The following is a 19,579-nucleotide window of genomic DNA, read 5'->3' as shown; positions in this document are numbered from 1 at the left end:
AATGCAAATCCTTATCACCACAAAGATCTTGCTTACTCCGTGAACTTGGATAGCGTCGAAAATGGTGGTATGCTATTTTTCGCTCGATGTTACAAATCAGAGACGTTAATAACGCAACGTGTTCACATTAGGGACGATGCCAATTATTTAGATGGCACGCGAAGAATCTTGTTCGTTTGTCATCGCGTTGTTTTCCAAGCTCGGGGTCGCTCTATGTTTGGCATCGGAAACTATTTCTTTCACGATGTTCTATAGAATAAAACACGTTGCCCCTATTAATTAAAGTGAATGTTTCGTTTTTCAGGAAATGGCAGCTTGGAGCTGTTCGATAGCGAGAGTGGGCCGGATCTCACGTTATCGCCGCAAACCTTTACATCAACGGCGGAAGCTTTCATCAACGATAATAGCGATAGCCTCGGTGTTCCGGGAGACAACGATACGGGTAAGTTAAGGTCTCGATCGAGATCGATACTAGAAAATTAGTAGTATTGAGTTAGAGTATTAAAAAGGAATTTGGATGTATTAATAAATTACGCAATCTCTTCAAGTAAAATACTTGTTAAAAGCATAATATGCGCCACATAATTGTACATAAATGCTTGAAAAGGCATTTATGTTATCAAATGATAAATGATTATAAAAGAAAACATTGTTGGTCATTCCATCGTGGTATTACTCTCGTGGACAAGAGAATACAGAGAGAAAAGAGGAATAAACGGGATCGCGATAGCTCTGATGAAACCGGAGACAATACATTAACGTGATTGTAGCATTCTCTGAACTCAGTAACACGCGATGGTTGGCTGGATGGTTGGAACACGTTCGAGACAAGGTATAACTAGTTCGAACAAGTCGACGGAGAGACCATTTCCGCGCGTAGTACCGCGCGTAGTACCGCGCGTAGTAACGCGCGCGCGACATATAAAGCCTATTGTTTCCGGCACGCAAAAAGGACCGAGTTCCACGGAATCATGCATTGTTTACGGCGGGCACGCATTGCTCCGGTAATCAAGATGCCTGCTGCTATCCTTAAAAGCACCTTTCAATTTTCGATTAATAGTATATTGCAGGATGAAACATCTCCGCGGCAAATATAATCATCAATAAATTCGACAGATCGCTTTTTTTCGCGAATAATCCTATAATATTCTAGAATCGTTTAAATGGCTTTGCGTGTAGTATTCTATGGATATATACCGAAGCGTACCGCGAAAAGGCCTACGCAGTTTACATTTACACTTTACGGGATTGATTTGACATGGAGTACTTGTTCTCGCGAGAGGTCCCAGTCGAGTTATGAAAGAAATGAACAATCGTTTTTGCGAATAAACAGCTTTCCAAAAAATGGAACACGATATTACATTCCACGAAAGTTTTAATTATAGATGAAATGTATTTAAAGTATTTCCAACGCAAAAGATATATTGAAAACAAATCCTCTCTCTTTTTCTTTTGAAGACACGAAACGCATGCATCGTTAACTGCGCTCAACTAATAACGACGAATTAGCAAATACTATCCATCCGTTTCTCCTTTCATTGGAATTATTGTAATTTCAAAGAACGATACGTAGCATATGTGGAAAACTTGAGCGAACTCAAATGCGGTATTGTTTCTCTTCTTTTTTTCATTTTTCATCTTTTTCAGCATTCTTCTTTTTTAAGAATCCTTCGTCGAAAAGAAATCACTTTGCTCTAGAGAGTTTTCTCCGTGAGAGAAACAGCTGTGAGCTTTCGAACGCGTCGGGATTACGTTGAAGTTTATGGATACCTTATCCAATCTCTCAAACAACCATCAAATTCCAGAATTATAGCGGACATCGTCTAGCCTAACGGATAGTTCACTTCCATCTTGCCTAGAGATCACTCGTAAAAGGTCTCATTCTATGAAACACGCCTGCTGCTGGAAGTCTTACTTTGACTTTGACTTTGACTTTGACTTTGACTTTTTCTTCTTTCATTCATTCATCGGATTTTGAAAACGCGATAAAGCATGAAACAACGCCAAAACTTTGAACATGAGGTCTGATAGCATGGATGTATGCTGTTAGTATGCATAATAATATTTATGTATGTAGGATTTTTTTCTTCACAAATAATTGAATATCGAAAGCAAATTTGAGAAAGGAGAAAATTGATCGTCGAAGGGTCCTTGGGAGAAACGGAAAAATCATGCAAAAATGATGCAAAAATGATGCATTGCAAAGGTAAACGTAGCAAATAGTCAGCAGCAAACAGGTCTTCTTCTCTTTCTTTCCTCCATTACTCGTAGAAATTTAATTGAAGATAACGTAAAGCTTTTTTCAAACGATTTTTGTCGATTAGATGACGCAAAGAGAGTAAAGAAGAATAGAAGAAACGTTAGTAGGAAGCAAAAACGTCCAGATGGCAATTTGGTGGACGGTTCAACCTACGAAGGGGAGGTTGAAAAAGGGTACGCGGCTAAGTGCCTGTTTGCCGATATTTCTTTGCAACCTAATGCTAGGATAAGGATAGGATTTTCTACTAAAGTCTACGGTATACTCGAAAACGATTGCCTCTACTTTCAATGCTAAACTAAAAAGGAAGAAAGATTAAAACGTGTATTACTGCAAAATGCGATATGATAAGAACAATTCGATCTACAAACTTCATGAAATATTTAAATATTAATCTCACACTAATAAATGTAATGTTGAAACCAATCAAAGAGATTTTGAAGATTGCGAATATGTGTATCGTTAACGTGTTGTCAAAAATGATCGTGCCGATGAGCAAGTTAGAAATGAAACACTTAATTGCTTCGCGTACGGTCGCACAATTTTCCCTATGATTGATGCACGTCATTCGACCATATGCTAAAGTGCATTTGTAGAGGATTGTGCATACAGGATGCAGTAGGACAGAGTACGATGCATCGTCTCTTTATTGGTATGGGCCGCAAACGAGAAGTAAATTGATCGAGACGGAAGCATCGAAGTACGCGCAGTTGAAATTTGACCACGAACCATCTCCTCTTCCGGCTTTCTCCATGCTAACCGTAGTTTCTATTATGCACCGTGCTATGTTCTCGGGTAATATGTGCAACACTGCCACTTCCATAATCCGTTACGTGCACCAAATTTATCTGTAATATGACGAATTAATATGACACTTATTTAACAACTCTAGAAATTATTGTTATGAACTGTTTAATTTCGTCGTTTTTCATCGATGTAAAGCCATACATGGTAGCGTGAAAAGGAACAAAATAGCAGTTTGCTTCGCTACCTCGAGATATCTCTGATAGCATACTCAAATGCACATACATAATGAAAGGAAAAGAAAGAAAAAGAAACAGTTGGTTGATTCCTCGTGTGTTTCCAAGCTCATAGTGATCGTGAGATAATACTATTAGGTTTGGCGATCATGATGTGGTCGGGCGCGAAGTAATTATTCGGATCAACGCGGCGGCGTGCTTTGTCATTGTTATTAGACCGAAATTAATGATGAAATAATCGGCCGGACGTTAATGTCATATACCTCGTGTGTCAGAGTCAGGAAGTAGATAATTAGATAATCATCTAAATTTCATCGTGGTCATTCTTTTCAGAAAGAGAGAATATACTTTGTCGCTTTGCAGAAAGTAATGATTAAGCATTTACGAACATAAATTTATATGAACTTTTTTCCTCGCAACATTTTTCAAGCTCCAAACGTATGCCTTGTATCTGAAAATACTAAAAATATACGCGACGTAATCCAAATATATAGACTTTTTCATCATAGCAGCCTTTCAATGTTCTCATATTTTTTGGATATGCACGAGCTACGCGATTTATGGAATTCGCTTGTACATGCCAACCAACGTTTCAATCGAAAACGCTGGAATTTTATCTTCCTACATTAGCTGTTTGGGACATCGCGCGTACATTACATAAGTAATGTTTCCTTGAAAAATGTTGAAAATCGCGTATGCTTTGTCGTGATAAAGTTCTTTTATGTATAGACGTATAGATGTAGAAAAAGAAAGAAAGAAAGAAAGAAAGAAAGAAAGAAAGAAAGAAAGAGAGATAAAATGTTTTCTAACCTACAAACATTCGCTCAGTAATGAAAAAGACATTCGATCGTAATCAAGATATATCTAACACTCGTCATACTAGTTTCGCCAGTTTCAAAAACGCATCACGTGAATATATTTGCATAGGAATGAGCTGACGTCATTTGCATTCGCGTTTCGCGCCACCAATCGTCGTTGAACGAGAGCGAGGAATTCAGCGAAGAAAAGAAAACGAGGGAAGGCAACGGGAGAGAGATACTTCCTCTATTCCAATAACCAAGATTCGCGTATAAATATGTATTTCTCGGGGAGATATTTAATTATTCCGCGTGAACGTACACTCACTTTTTCCGCTTCCTCTTTTACCTTTTCATTTCTTTCGCTCGAACTCGTTTCACTCCCGTTTCTTCTTTTTTCCTCCTCTTTTTCTTTTTCTTTTTCTTTTTCGTTTTTTTTTCTATTACTTTCTGTTCTTCTGTTATGCTTTATTCCACTACTAACGTTCCTCATAGCAAGTTAATGAAAATGTCACAAAGATATGCACGGACACCGTTGCAAGCAAGGGAGAATACACCGCGACAGCTGTAATCAATTATCTACAATTTACGAGGCTCAATTTACTTGGTTCGCACAATGCCCTGCGGATACGGAAACTATGAGCGCGATGTAAGGTCGTAAAGTCACTGAATCGCTTTTATCCGGCACGTCTCTCTCTTTCTGTTCGTTCTCGATCTCACGTGGTTCACCCTTTTTATCGCGATATTGCCCGCGACAACATCAACTTGCTATAATTTTCCTAACACTTCACTGAACGTTTGACGCCATTGAAAAAAAAAAAAAAAAAAAACAAAAAAAGAAGAGAAGAAGAGAAATAAGAAAAAGAAAAAAATTGATAATCCTTTGAAAGCACGCGTAACCACCGAGCAATAACCGAAGCAAGAAGAAAAAGCATTTGGAAACACCGAGGGTAAGGGTCAGTGGAACAATGAAAACGGCGGTAACAAGAAGAAGGTAGCAGACGCTCGGGACTGAGAGCAGTCCATTGTTGTACCGGTTGGTTTCTCGATAGCACGCTCAGTGTTCTTTCTCAGAGTATATACGACACTTCGAGGCCGATGGCACTTCTACGAACGGCTGACCCGACAATAGAACACTCCACTCGAGGGGAACCGTTCCTATGCTAACAGCCTTTCACGCCAAGTGCAGAGGTGCCTCCAACGGGGAACTCTATCTATGACCACTTTTGCCAGTATATACTCTCCCCGATCTTTCCACCCTGGAATAGGATACAAGCACGAAAAACTATTCCAATATCCGGAATAAATAGCTTTGTTAGACTTTTTTTTTCTTATCGGCGACTTTTTCATGATAAATCAGACATTAGTTTAGTATCTTGTAGAGGATTCAGGGAGAGAAAGAGGAATGAGTTTCTCACAAGTTTCGAGGATAGAAATGCTGAAGGAACACACTACAAAGTCGTGAACACAGTAGTGAAGTAGAGCGCGGTAATAAAGTGGAGTAGTTGGGCCAAAGTAGTATAGTGTAGTTTCTACGCAATAGTACAGTTAGTACAGTTAGTACAGTTAGTACAGTTCTTCCTATTACGATGACTCTACTCTCGTATTTATTTACTTCTTTAATCAATAATATCAATGAAAATCGATAGTAGTATTGATTTGAAAAGCTAATCGTTCCATGAAAGACCATCATCGGGTTCATGCGCGCGATCACGTCGATTATGTGTTTGGTTGGACAAGAACTTATCGTCTTTTTCTCTCTTTCTATCTCTTGTTCTCTCTACAACTACGAACTGTACCGTACTGGTAGAGGTTGTGAGAGCTAATCTCTTTGCAAAAGGGCCATCGAGAGTATCGATCGCGCTTATTCTCTTTGACATACCGTGCTATCTCTTGGAAACACACACACGCTCATGATAAGAACCAAAGCTTACCCATACCAAGAAGACGAGCGCCGCTGGACCATCGCTTATTCGCATGTGCGCACGCATACACACGTTCAACTCCAGTTCAGTTCTCAATTTTTGATCGTCGATCGTTCAGACAATTACATTGGCAATGACAATACTTTCAATGAACCAGAGAATATCCTTTACCAATCTATTATTCTAATAACTTGGAAGCGGGAACTTTTTAATTGAACCATTATGCGTTATAGCGGCAACCTTTATTACCTGATGAGACCGAAGAGGAAAAAGGAAGGTGCGAGAGCAAAGAGCTAGTTATACTCTAGCCAGCCGCTAGAAAATAAGGAGTGTAACCTGGATCCATCCAACTTCATCTCGTTCGACCCTACTCCTGGAACATGTAAATTCGCGATAATAATGAAGATGCTTCAGCCCCTATCCTAACTTAATTCGCCCTTTATGAGTTAATAACTTGGGTTATCGAGGAATTCGCCTCCGTGGTGTTACACACACACACTCACGTAGTTTTATTTATTTCTCATACGAATCTTTTTAAACTCCTTGCATGTATTATATACGATATTTATTGTTATTAGCGATTAAGTGGTTAATACTTAATCTTAACGGATATGTCTTGGACATATCATCGAACAACTTCCTCGCTTATTAGGAATGCAGGTACCCGCTCCCATACACACACACACACAAACAAACAAACACACAAATACAGAGCATACCGATGCAAGGTTTACACTATCTTTTTGAGGAAAGGCATCATTAGACTCTATTGTCATCTTTATCCGTCACGTTTTATTGATATATATGTGTGTGTGTCAATAGTTTTGATATAATATTTATAAAACGTAGAATTATGTTGTAAAAGAATTTATGAGCCAAATAATATATACCTTCATATTCGTATCACGTAGAGAATTTTCTGTTCACAGTGATAAGAAGTTTTTCAAATATTTTACAAGAACGTTTCATCGAATATCTATATTCCCTTGACGTACATATCGGGTAAGTTTTTTTTAAATTGAGAAACGTAAATACATACATACGTAGGTTCTACTTTATACGATATTTACCATTGTTTAAATAAGTAATGCAGACTAGGTAAGAATATGTATTTTTGAAAGGCCAGATAAATAATATTTTAGATAAAACAAATAATTTTGTTACTCCACACACAGAACTAAACAACTTCCGTTAGAAATTTTCTTGACAAAAATGAATTGCATGCGCACGTTACTACACAGGAACATAAGTACTTACGTGCGTATGCAAATATACTACGTATAGGACGTAAGTAAGAGCAGCTCTCTTACACGTTGATAACCTAAAGCGTTACATGCATCTCGCGCTTTCGTCTACGTAGTAGGTACTTACATCCGTATATCATAGGAAAGTTTGTTGCTTTTTGGTAAAGCAAACCGGCTGTATTTCAAGCGTTCACGGTACTAACGATTTCTCTGTACTGCACTATAATACTGTATAATATGCCCCGAAGAGCTTCGATAAAAAGCAAAACTATCTCAGCTTGGTCTGCCCTCGATCGTCGTCCGGTCTCTCGGGTTTTACCAACCCGATACCCAAACTTTCGGTTCCATTACCAGTTATGAATGGAATCTTACTATCTTGGATACTTTTTTTTATCATTCTCTATCAAGAAGCACGATGGACGAACATAGAGCTTTCTTTAACGATATTAACAACTCTTACGGTATTATACAACTTTTTTCCTGAAAACACACCTTCTATTGTGGGACCTGGCTGTTTTATATTCAAATAAATCTTTTGCAATATTCTTTTGGTATTATATATCTTATGCTTTATCTTATGCATCTTATATTTTATAGTTGAAAAGTATTTAAATAGAAAATAATATTGTCAAAGTTATTTATTGGCTTGAAATATTTAGTTTCTCTATTCGCAATTCTAAGAACAACACATCAACCATCGTTCTCCCATCGTTCTCCCATCGTTCTCCCATCGTTCTCCCATCGTCTAACTACTTCGAACTCGGATGCAAACTCGAAAGGGGAAACAATTTGTCGTCTCCGTATTGTATCACGTGCGGAGAGAATTCTGTTGAGGTCCCGTTGACAATGTTGCGAGACGAAACTATCGACAACTATCACGTTCGAAAGTTTTTTTCTCCTATACTCTGAATGCATTTACAGGACGTTTCATATGCTACAGTTAGAAAAAAGTTATTAAAAAATGTTCAAACCAAAGTAGATATTCTATGTCCTGAAATGTCCTGGATACTTTTTATTTCTTTCTTAATGTAAACGTGAAAGTTCAAAATGATCAGCTAAAAATTGCGTATCGGTCTTTATTTTTGCAGAAGAAAATAAATGTATAAATCATTTGTATGCATCGCTTTTTTCTACACAGATATATATATATATATTGTTTTATGATTAAAAATTATGAAAAAAGATTATCTCTTTTGTGGAAAAGAAATATTTTTCCCTCGGAATATATAGTTGAATGGAAGGACTACGAGTTCTACATCTCTTTTCTCTCCCCCTATATTTTCCTCCTCCCTTGTTTGCGTATCATTTTCATTACTTGGTCGTTCAGATTAAACTGCAAGGCCCTTTTATGGTCTCTTGTACAAAGTAAAGACCACATTCACACATAAAGCTCCTCTAGTAACTCTGCTTCTACCACTGCCTGGGGAGAGAATAAGAGGGAGAAATATAGAAGAGAGAAAACGGAAGCTTTGAATTTTTAACTTCTGCTCGGTATACCGTGACGGGAAACTCGATTTAGCCAGAACAGTGGTAGAGTTCTTAGCGGTCGTGCTCGCAAACTGGTACGAAAGTACCAAAAATAAAATGATTCATGATCACCTGCAAATGGACTAAAGTAAAAGGAAGAGGAATAGAAAGAAAAGAAAAAAATAAAGAGAGGGAAGAGCATACTCGGTTTAAAGTTCGTTGAAAAAATAGCTAGAGAAGCGGAAAATTGGAGGAAAAATTTAATCGGTCTCCGTTCATTCGGCGAGAATCGCTGAGAACGTTTGGCCGCGTGTTCTTCTTTCGTTAACGCTTTAGCATTCACGTTTGCGTTAAAAAAAAAAGAAAAAGAAAAAAAACGAAAAACGAAAAAAAGAAAAAAAAACACATCGCCTTGATACACCGATTATTAGAATTCTTCCCGCTGTTGCCATGGAACGAAATTGCGGGTCTCTGGTGTAATCCCATAAAAAGTTGTTAATATTGCAAGAGCGAGGAAAATGACCGTACCGCAAAATACAATTATTCATTAGTGAGTTCCATTTTCCGTCTCTCCTCCCTGTTCAGTGGGCAGAGGAAACAACGAGAACGTTTTTCAAATAAAGCGCAAATGCATTTTAAAGCAGCACGCACAATAGTTGAGTATTTATATAATTAACGAAATTTGCTTATTTTTTCCGTGACACAAATAGTTGGTAGATAATAGTTTTACTCCTACTTTTGCGTCCTGATCGATTTTGGCTTCTAGGTCGGCAAGACAATTGTCCATCAGTGATCAGATTTAACGATAAAACCAGCTAATTAGATTCATCCTCTAATTTCCGTTACCAATCAAGGTATTATCAGAGCCTGCCAATTATCGATTGAAATTACCTATTCTCTACGAATATCTCCACCTCTGTTTCAAGCCTTATCGCTATGTAACTTTATCTTTCTAAACGTGTAAACGTGAACCGCGACTCATTCAAATCTGCTTTTTATGTAAATGTATTGATCTCTTAACAAATTTTCATTTAAACTTTAATACATTCCAACATTTTTGTCACCTGCGATTCAATATATGATAAGACTGATCAAAAATAATTGTCAGGACTTTATATGTATATATAGAGAGCGAAGAAAAAAGTACGAAACGTCAAAGTTACATTGCAACAGCAACCTAGTTAAATACACTTTATCAAGCATGCCGTCTGTATATTGCGTCATAGACTTACGTGCAAATAATAATCGTGCAAACTAATATATCCACCAAAAGCCACGCTAAGTAACGCATTCTATCCTACGATGCTTGCAGCAGCCTCTTCTAATATGCCGATTAGCAGCAATGCCTCTAGAACTTGAAAGCCACTTGAAACCCTTTATTTTAAGGATACGTTAATTTTCTAAATTGATTGAAAATACTGTCGATGACTAGTAAACTTGTCCAGTAAACTTGAAACGTTTCTTGGTCGCAGGTGTTACTAGTGTCTACTAGAAACGATTTTGCGAAACGAACTGGCGAGCAACGTTTCTTCTCTCTTTGTCACGAGATTAACGCACCAAGCACGAAGACGTTTTTCCAAGTGGAAACGATCTTTTCAGCTTTGCTACTCGCTTGATCGCGGCTTCAAACGTAAACGTATTTAATGCAAGTATCGCAAGTATCGCAAGTTATCCTGCTAGATTAAGAAGAGAAGAATTTTCCGATCACAGCGATGACAGGGCAATCGGTCATTAAGTAGATCCCTGAGAAAAGTGCAAAAAACGCTTGTCACGACGATTAATCTTCTATAAGTCGAAGGCTCGAAAGAAGATCAGCCGCTTCGTTTCGCGTGACGCAAAGAAAACGACGGATAGCGCAGCAAGCTTGAGATCTATCACCGAATAGTAGAGAAAAAGAGAAAGAGAGAGAGAGAGAGAGAGAGAGAGAACAAGTCGATTTTCTTGTCGAAGAAGACGGGTTTTTCGAGACATCAAAATGAAGCTATGCGAGAACCATCCTACGCGATTTATCTCACGCGATTCGACGCTTTCAGGATCATTTGTCTCAGGAACTTTTCCGTAATTTTAGGTAGCAGCGAGGAATCGAAAGCGGGCACTGGTGATCCCGGAAAACGAGGAGTAAAGAGACCAAGGTCAAAAGCTTCCTCGCCGGTCAGGCAAGGACCACAGCAATGTCAGGTAAGAATCATTTGCATCTTCTCATACAAATGATATAACTGGACAAACATTATTGCCTTTGATTTATATACTTTTTCCGTAAATAGAAATCAGCTACAATTGCCACGCATTACACGTTGCTGCAAATGCACGCTAACTATTTTCTTTCTTTTTCTATCTTCAGTTAAGTAGTCAAACGAATCGAAATAGTAACATTGAGTGCTAACGACGTTCACCTATTTTCCTTTTCAAAAAGTTATGCGTTTGGCATGGTGCATGGAGCCTTGGTGCATGGAGCCTTGGTGCGGCCCAATGAAATTTCGTTTATGCTCCTTTTCTTCTTGCTAGTATTTCTCGATGGACATGCAATTGATACGTACCTACTAAATAAGAGATAAAGAGAGGAAACAATGCTCAACTAAAAAAACGAATAAATGAAATTCTCACTGTAAATTTCTCTAGGACGTTAAGTTAATTCTACCAACGTCATGCGCAAACGGGTCAAAAGTTCAAGGCGAAGATGAATCGTAAAATCGATTCGCACGAAAATTTGTATCAAAAGTCAAAACTTACTACGATTTGTTGCTTTATTTCTGGGCAAGTTTTTTCTCTCTCTTTCTCTCTCTCTCTCTCTCTCTCTCTCTCTCTCTGCCTCTCTCCTATCTATGTTCCTTCCTCTTTTTCTCTTACTTTCACTCTTACATTTTTACTTTATTTCCAGCGATATGGCTTAATACAATACGACTCGCTTATAATCTACTTCGAGGTAAAACGACGACGACGACGACGACGACAACGCTTTACGTAGACGTCGTTGGCATACCTTCGTATACGTATTATGCGTTTATATATACAACTCTTTCCAAGGTACTAGCCATTAGGCAAAGGGCAGCACGAGCCTTTCCTAGCGAATTTGTAAGGGTTGGAAAAGCTGTTGAATATTCAGTTGAATCAACTCTCTAGTCTGGGGACCAAACACGACAGCTCGTAATCTAACATAACACACCGATGCAATAACATCTACCTCCTTTGGGACAGTTGTCATTCGTATGTATTTAAGTTCTAGTATTACCAACTAAACCCCTACATTTCTTTATTTATCTTTGATAACTTTTTGTTATCTTTCTTTTTCTATCTACTTGTATCTTTGCTCGGCTAATTTTTCTCATTATTTATAGCTGCATGAATTTTTGTCATATTTTCTCTCTCTCTCTCTCTCTCTCTCTCTCTCTCTCTCTCTCTCTTTTATCTCTTTTTCTCTTTTTTCTCTCCGATGATTCTCGCTAATATAACACATAGTACTTGATTATCTTCTTTGATCATATTTATTTTATTAAGTAGGTTCTTTTCCAGTCAATATTTAAGAAACTAGAGCAAATTTCTATTGATAATGATTTATTATTCATTTAAAAATAATTTAATTTGACGACAATCATATTTAAATGTCATGTAAAAAATGATCATCAAACAAATATTTATTTTGAATAATTCAAATATTAGAATAGAAAAATTTACAGATCGAATGAATTCTTGTTGAAAATCAAATCAATGGTATGCATTTGAATGCAGTTGATAGATTTTATTCCTTTTACTCTTGACTCATTTTTAACGAAGTATCAATATTATCACCGTTGAATTGCGTATTCAGAGCCGGTGTTGCTCGGTATACTTTGGCAAGATCTCGTAGTATGACCAAAGCTCGAAGTAGACGTTCGACTCTAGAGGATAGAAAGGAAGAGAGAAAAGACACGAATAGGGGCGTAGAAAGGCCAGGAGTAATGATGTTTGTTTAGCTCTCGAGGAAGGCCCGTCTGAGGGCGAAAGATCTGGGTTTTGGCACGGAGATGATGGTCGAGGGACAGCAGGTTGGGGGAACTACTGCCTGAATCTGTATCCTCTCTCTCTCTCTCTCTATCCCTCTCTCTCTCTCTCTCTCTCTCTCTCTCTCTCTCTCTCTCATCTATCTATCTATCTCTATCTATCTCTTTCTTCTCCACCTCTCATGCGCGCTTACCTCGTAAATTGAAACTCCCGTGTGGCGGTACTCATGCATCTGGAGCTTCTTAGGAGTTAAGCAAATTAGATTGTCTGCTTAGAAACTGGAGGAACGACTTGCTCTAACATTTTTCAAGTGGATATAGTGAATATAGTGGATATACGATAGAACCGAAATTTCCATTTTTAAAAAGAATACGTTTTTCTATGGAATTTAGTAAGAATTTCTATCATACCGAGGTTGCATCTGGTCATGCATCGTTTTTATAAGATATGCACTCGAAACATACATGTTTATGGTCGATGTTTAACTTTTTACTAATATCGCGATTGTTAATGCGTCGGTCTTTCTGAATTTTGTCCATAGTTTCATTGACTTTTTCTAGTTGACCTTTTTCTGATTGACCAGAACAAGGTTTATTTTCGTTCGTCTTATGCATGGTTTTTGGGATGCATTCATTGTTCGTTCGCGTATATTCATATACGAGCTTTTATATATATATATATATATATATATAAGCAATGTACAGGTTTGTAGATCGAAACGAAGCAGCAAGGAGAGTTCATTCGTTCACGTTAAGTCCTCGGCTTCCTGAAATAGTTTCTGAAATACTGCGCTTCGTGGCACGTGTAATAAACCCAATTTCACATATTTGACGGACATACCATTTCTAGCATCGTCAATAATACCTTTAATACAAATAGAATGAAATCAAGCGAACAATTATTACAACTATACATCAAGAGGAGGGTAAAATACGATGGTAAAATTCTCTTCTACTAACTCGAATAAATCTTCTCGAATGTCAATTGATTTCATTGAAATTGAGAAATTCGATGTTATTTACGCTTATACATGGAGTACCTACGTATTGTAGATATGTTAGATCTGAGATAGATTTGTATTCTTGTGGAATTTTAATTAGCGTACCTTTAAGAATTTCCTAAACTGCAAGGTGCTTTTAAACATTTAGGAAAAAATGCGAAAGAGATGCAGGAACGATAACTACAGCGATGTAATATTTTGCTCATAGCAGGACACATAACTAACATGCCTATTTGCTTCTGTTGTGTAGGTATGCGGGAAGGTGTTCAGCAACGCATCGGCGCTCACGAAGCACAAATTGACGCACAGCAACGAGAGGAAATATGTGTGCCTGATGTGCGGAAAGGCGTTCAAGCGGCAGGACCACTTGTGAGTACACACACGTTCATTCGTATCTATGTATTCTCGTTTAGAGATATATTTTTGGTAGGTTAAATGAAAGGTCAGACATTAAAACTTCACTCATCGCTTTACTCCATTTCAGCTAATTATTTTAGTATGTCGCATTTTGTTTTGGCATTTTTCGAAACTAGACTGACGTTAGAACAAAGAACTAAAGAACAGGAAGAAAAGGAAGAAAAAGAAAATAGATAGAAAAGTTAGCAGTAGAAATATAGATCGTACTAGAAAGACTAAGGATTCAATTCTCCTCTGAAAGAAAGAAAAGAAATGAGAGGAGGAGGAGGAGGAGGAGGAGGAGGAGGAGGAGAAGGAGTTCTGGGGGGAAGTTGACTACCTGACCGACCGAGCGACCGACCGACCGAGCGATCGAGCGACCGGCTAGCTACCGAGTTGTATTTTCTACAAAGACAGATCTCCAAATCCCCCTGCTACGTCTTTCTTACCCTTAACCCTCTTTCTCTTATTTCTATCCAACGTTCTTTACTTTCTTTTCTTGTCTCGTATGCCTTCCTTGGAATTCGCTATGTATCTTTGGTCCATTCGAGCTGGACAATATTTTTCTTTTTCTTTCTTTCTTTCTTTCTTTCTTTCTTTCTTTCTTTTACCATTAGATATATACTTCCTTCCTCTATTCTTCCTTATTTTTCCTTTTAGTTCTTCTCTCGATAGTTTATCCCTTAGTCGATAAAAAGTTAAGCGGTTCCACATTCGATGTAAGCCCTGAAAGCTAGCGAGGTATTACTTACGTTTTCGACCGCTAAACGCTTTTCCGTTTTTCGATAAACTTCCATGAAATCCACAGAAATTTTCAATCAAATTATAGTTCTATACAATATACGATATACAACTTATTCGCGTTTAATAGTCTTTTTTTTTTAATAATACAAAATACCATGAATAATTTCAACTATTAAGAGCATCTTTGTGAATTATCTTGGAAATTTTTATTCAAACTATATTATAATGTACGAGACAAGAATAATGAAGAACATTTTTCTTGTAAAAAAGACAAAAACGATCTGGACAGGGTTGAGGAAAGCCCTTTCTTTATTTTTTTTTTATCGAATTCCTCCAACTTGTCTTTCTATCCTTAAAGTCTTTCATTTCTCTCATCATAAGTTCGTCATGATTTTTCATATAAGTTCTAATATTTTCACTAGAAAAAACAAATTATAAATCATCTTATTTATTTATGCAACGTACTTTCGCATGATATATTGAAAATAGCGTTTTGATAAATTGATGAATTCGAAAATGGAATTTCGCTTTTAGAACACGCACAAAAGATCGATCTTTCGTTTCTTTTGTAATATCTTGACAATAACGTTTCTTTGCAGAAGAAATTCTCACTAATAATAAACAAAAATTGTATGCATTTTATAGAAAAATAAGGAGAAAAGTTGTATCTTAAAATATGACGGAAAAAAGAAGAAAAAAGAACATTTGATTGTTTTGAAAACGATGCTAGACTTATCGACGAAAACGGTAACGTCAGTCGTTGTAACATTCTCGTCCTATCTTTATTATCGAAGTAAATCAACGTTGTCTTTTCCCGTTGTTCCAAAAAACCTCGGATAGTAGTACATTGCGGAAGTATCAAGTAAGAAAAGGATAAGAGGTAAACGAGAGAGTGGAAACTCTTATACCATAAGAGATATTCTCTTGTTGAGCATTTCTTCGGAGCGCAAGGTATATAACCGTTAGAAGGTAAGCGCGTTTCTTCGTCCAAAAGGATTTGCAACAATGGTGGGCTACAGGAAAAGAAGCGAAGAAATGCGAGAAGTGAGGAATGACGAGAACAGAATTACTCTTTCTCTTCCTCATCCCTTCCTTTTAGTCCTTGTCCTTCGATCGTCTTTCCCACCTAGGATATGCCTTTGGGAGAAAAAAAAGGACGACAATCCCTTCGTTAGCATATTCTCCAAACAAAGAGAATTAATTTCATAGCTTCTTTTCGAATATTATAAATCGATGCAGAAAGTTTTCAAATTGCATGAGTTTCCTGTTGCCTGTTGTGCGTGAAATTATATATATATATATGTATATTTATAAAATGAACAAAAAAATTGTTGAATCTTCTTCAGGAACGGTCACAGGCTGACGCATCGAAACAAAAAGCCGTTCGAGTGCAAGGCCGAGGGTTGTGGAAAGTCCTACTGCGATGCGAGGAGTTTAAGAAGACACAGAGAAAATCATCATGCCGGTAGCAAAGGAAACGAGAGCGTCAATCCGAGCAGTCCGACGACAGGGCCTAACACGCCAAACACACCTGGTTCCAATCCGAGCACTCCTAGTACGCCTGGTGGCACTTCGACGTCGAGCGGACACGGGCACACTGCCTTGAAACAACTCTTAGCCACGGAACCAACGAACCAACAACAAAAGGTACGTGTTGAAAATATTTTGTAACTTTCTCCCCTTAGATTCATGGTTTGTTAAGAAATGGTTTGTAGGGAAAACGATAAAACACCGTCTCAATTTAGATCTTGGCTACTTATTTACGAGCATGTAGACCTAGTCGCGATTTCCTCGAAACTGCTCCTCGAAACTGCTCCTCGAAACTGCTCCTCGAAACTGCTCCTCGATATTGCTTTCGCTCAGGATAGATTTAAGGATTTACCAAGAGAATCCAGCGTGGATCAATTCGTCAATGTGAAAGAGGATTAAGTGCTTCCTCGGGATCGTCGAGTAGTACGCATTAGGAGCCGGTAACAAGAGGTTATCAATTTTGTGTGCGTCAATCGTAAAGAGTGACGTTCTTGCGGCAAGCTTGCAAGCTTAATTATAATCGATATTATATATATATATATATATGTATAGTATATATAACGATCTACGCGAGATTGGACTGACACAAAACACATGGCGATAAAAAAAAAACTTGTTAATTCTATTCGCAAGTGGATAGTGGGATTGGAAGGATACAGATAACCAAAAACACGCCCGTTAAATCCCTCAAGAGCTGGAGGAGAATTCGAGCTACTCGCCTTCACCTTTCAGTTCCGACTATCGGAGAAGCCTGGCTTTACTGTCTCTGTGTGACGTAACCAGCAACATTATACTGTACCTATACTGTACCTAGTTGAAGTGCCACCTTAATTTAAAGAAAGAATTTTACTTGCGTTGAGATTGTGAGAGAAGGACAGAAAACGAAACACTATACCGTATGTGGACAATTGTCATGAGCCGTATTGTTTTACAGCATTTCATCGATTTATAACGTTTTTATACTTTGTCCAAGAGAAAAGGATAAAATATGGATTCATCGTTGGTTTCAACGACGAGGAAACTATTAATTAAAAATAGCTTTCAGACGATACAGGAGATAGAATAATGTGAAATGTAACGAAGTTCGATAAAGTTCGTTCGAAAGAGAGAAAAGAATATTTGGTTATCACGATAACTCTCATCTTTCTTTAGAAAGACGATCCTACTTAGGAAAAGGAGAAAGCCTTACGCTAATCTGATTAAACGAATCCTTTTGTCTCTTGCTCTAAACGAGCATACCGTCCTGCAATTAAATTTCGCTGATCTCCTTTCATTTAGACAAACGTCATGTACGAATTATTTCTCAAGAACGATTTCTCTCTTCTTAATCTTTCGACAGATTTTAACTCAACGTCGTCTCTTTCAATTCGTCGTTTAGGAACGTTTAGGAACGTTTAGGAACGTAGGAGGAGCTAATAGACAAATCTTAAAGCATTATAGAAAAAGAAAAAGACGAAAGCAAGAATGTAGAGAAATGTTCAATTTTTGTTATACCATTGGCATGTGCGAACTCGTTCTAATGCGCAGATCCTTCAAAATAAAAAAAGGGAGAAGAAGCATATAAATATACAGTACATATATTCCTACTTATCTATGAAAGGTAAGTAGAAAGAGAGAGAGAGAGAGACAGCAATGTAATCGTTGTCGATGGATGATTTACCGAGCGCATTTCCCTTACGTAATTCTGGGCAATCGTGATTGCCGCTTCAGAGAGGCATTCGAAGTGCACTGGAATTATCTTCTTACCATTGGGAGATTGGAAACTGGGTCAGAGGGATTCCAAGGACGGAACTAACACAATTCAAATATTCACGTATAACATTTTACCAATTGTACCTTCCAATGTGCGTATGAACTCAATTGTATTGGTTCGAATCAACCGTATGCACATTTGTGTGTGTGCACAACTACTGACGACGCATCTCTTTGCCTTTGAAAAATCTCGATCGAGATCAGAAAGAGATCCGGTCCGCTTGCCTTATCTACCATATCACCAACTTTTCTAATTACGATCAACTTACTTTGAAATTTTCCAATGTTTCTCTCGCTCTGCCTATTCGAAAAATGTGCACGCGCAACGTATCGATAAATCAAAGCTTGCCATTTAGAAATGATGATTAATGGTATAATTGGTACTTCGAAATGAAAGAAAAATATTTAGATATAGAATGATCGCATAAGAAAAAACTTCGTAAATTATTAAGTCAGTAATTTTGTAGAATATTAAATTCTATACTGGGGTATGTCTCGGAGATGAGTCATTTGGGGAATCTTGTTTGTGTTTTAACTCGAAATCGCGAATTCGGTAAGAAACGAAGGACTTGTTTAAAATGAAAAAATAAATGATTGACCAGGCAGGGATATGCTGTATCGTGGTGGTATACTCTATTTCTATACCGCAATCTTAATGAGTATTAGCGCGTAATGGTCTCTTTTAAAATCCCGCCCCCCCCCCACCCCACCCCACCCCGCTATTAGGAAAGGTAGATCCGTATTTTTGCTCTACTATGATGTATATAAACGAAGGATCATTACCGTAATCGTCGAAACGTGGTAAGAAAAATATGCCTCGTTCCAATTCCGCGGTATAAAGACTGGAAAGCTTTATAAATAGATTCATTTATCGCGGACGAGGATCCACCACGTTAAATAGTTGCAAGAGAAAACCCTAAACGGATGATCCTCCTCTGCGTGCGTTTTTGTGTTTCTTTACAGACGTACTTACTCGTTTATAAAAGACCAACAATGTTTCTAGTGTTTGTAAAACGACTATAATTAGAGATATAATCCTCTTTATTTAATCCAGCTTATATTACGATAAAACGCGTATTAACCTCAGAAAATATATAAGGAACAAATTTGTAGAATTATACAAAATAAAAATCGAGTTTCTCGTCGATAAATTCTTTCGCGTTGAAGCCGCGACGACGAGCTATAAACATCGAAGCGTGCAAGTTTCACTTGAGAAAGGAAATTGACGTCCACTATTGCAAGAATTTCACAAATCTAATATTATGTTGGACGATTCTACAATGTTTTGATTAAAAATGTATTACTAAAACGAAAGATATAAAAACTACATACCTATATATGTTCTAAGGTTTCGTTCCGAAAGGAAAATACTGAAATATTGATCGTCGTTGAAAGCACATCATTTTATTTATAGTATTTTTCAAATGAAATTTCGACAAATTTGTTTTTCTACTCATTCGCAGAATAGACTCAATCATTTTCGCTTTATTTAGGAAATTTCGTGGACTG

The 19,579-nt window shown here is 37.5% G+C and overlaps 1 protein-coding gene across 12 annotated transcripts in view; it reads left to right on the top strand.

Moving 5' to 3' along the window:
- The window catches only part of LOC107071147 (uncharacterized), a 162,099-nt gene that overhangs the window by 96,854 nt on the left and 45,666 nt on the right, over window positions 1-19,579 (top strand). For 10 of the 12 annotated variants that reach the window (XM_089178039.1, XM_089178041.1, XM_089178037.1 and 7 more), the window contains 4 exons: window positions 305-442; window positions 10,739-10,848; window positions 13,899-14,017; window positions 16,135-16,435. In XM_089178039.1, coding sequence (XP_089034165.1) covers window positions 305-442; window positions 10,739-10,848; window positions 13,899-14,017; window positions 16,135-16,435 — 668 coding nt within the window. The remainder of the gene's footprint in view (window positions 1-304; window positions 443-10,738; window positions 10,849-13,898; window positions 14,018-16,134; window positions 16,436-19,579) is intronic. The other 2 variants (XM_089178048.1, XM_089178049.1) reach the window with 1 other exon arrangement.

The sequence above is a fragment of the Polistes dominula genome, unplaced genomic scaffold (assembly GCF_049000335.1).
Source record: "Polistes dominula isolate Pdom_NZ unplaced genomic scaffold, Pdom_raw_medaka contig_77, whole genome shotgun sequence".
Taxonomy (NCBI): domain Eukaryota; kingdom Metazoa; phylum Arthropoda; class Insecta; order Hymenoptera; family Vespidae; genus Polistes; species Polistes dominula.
This window is presented reverse-complemented; position numbering and strand designations above follow the sequence as displayed.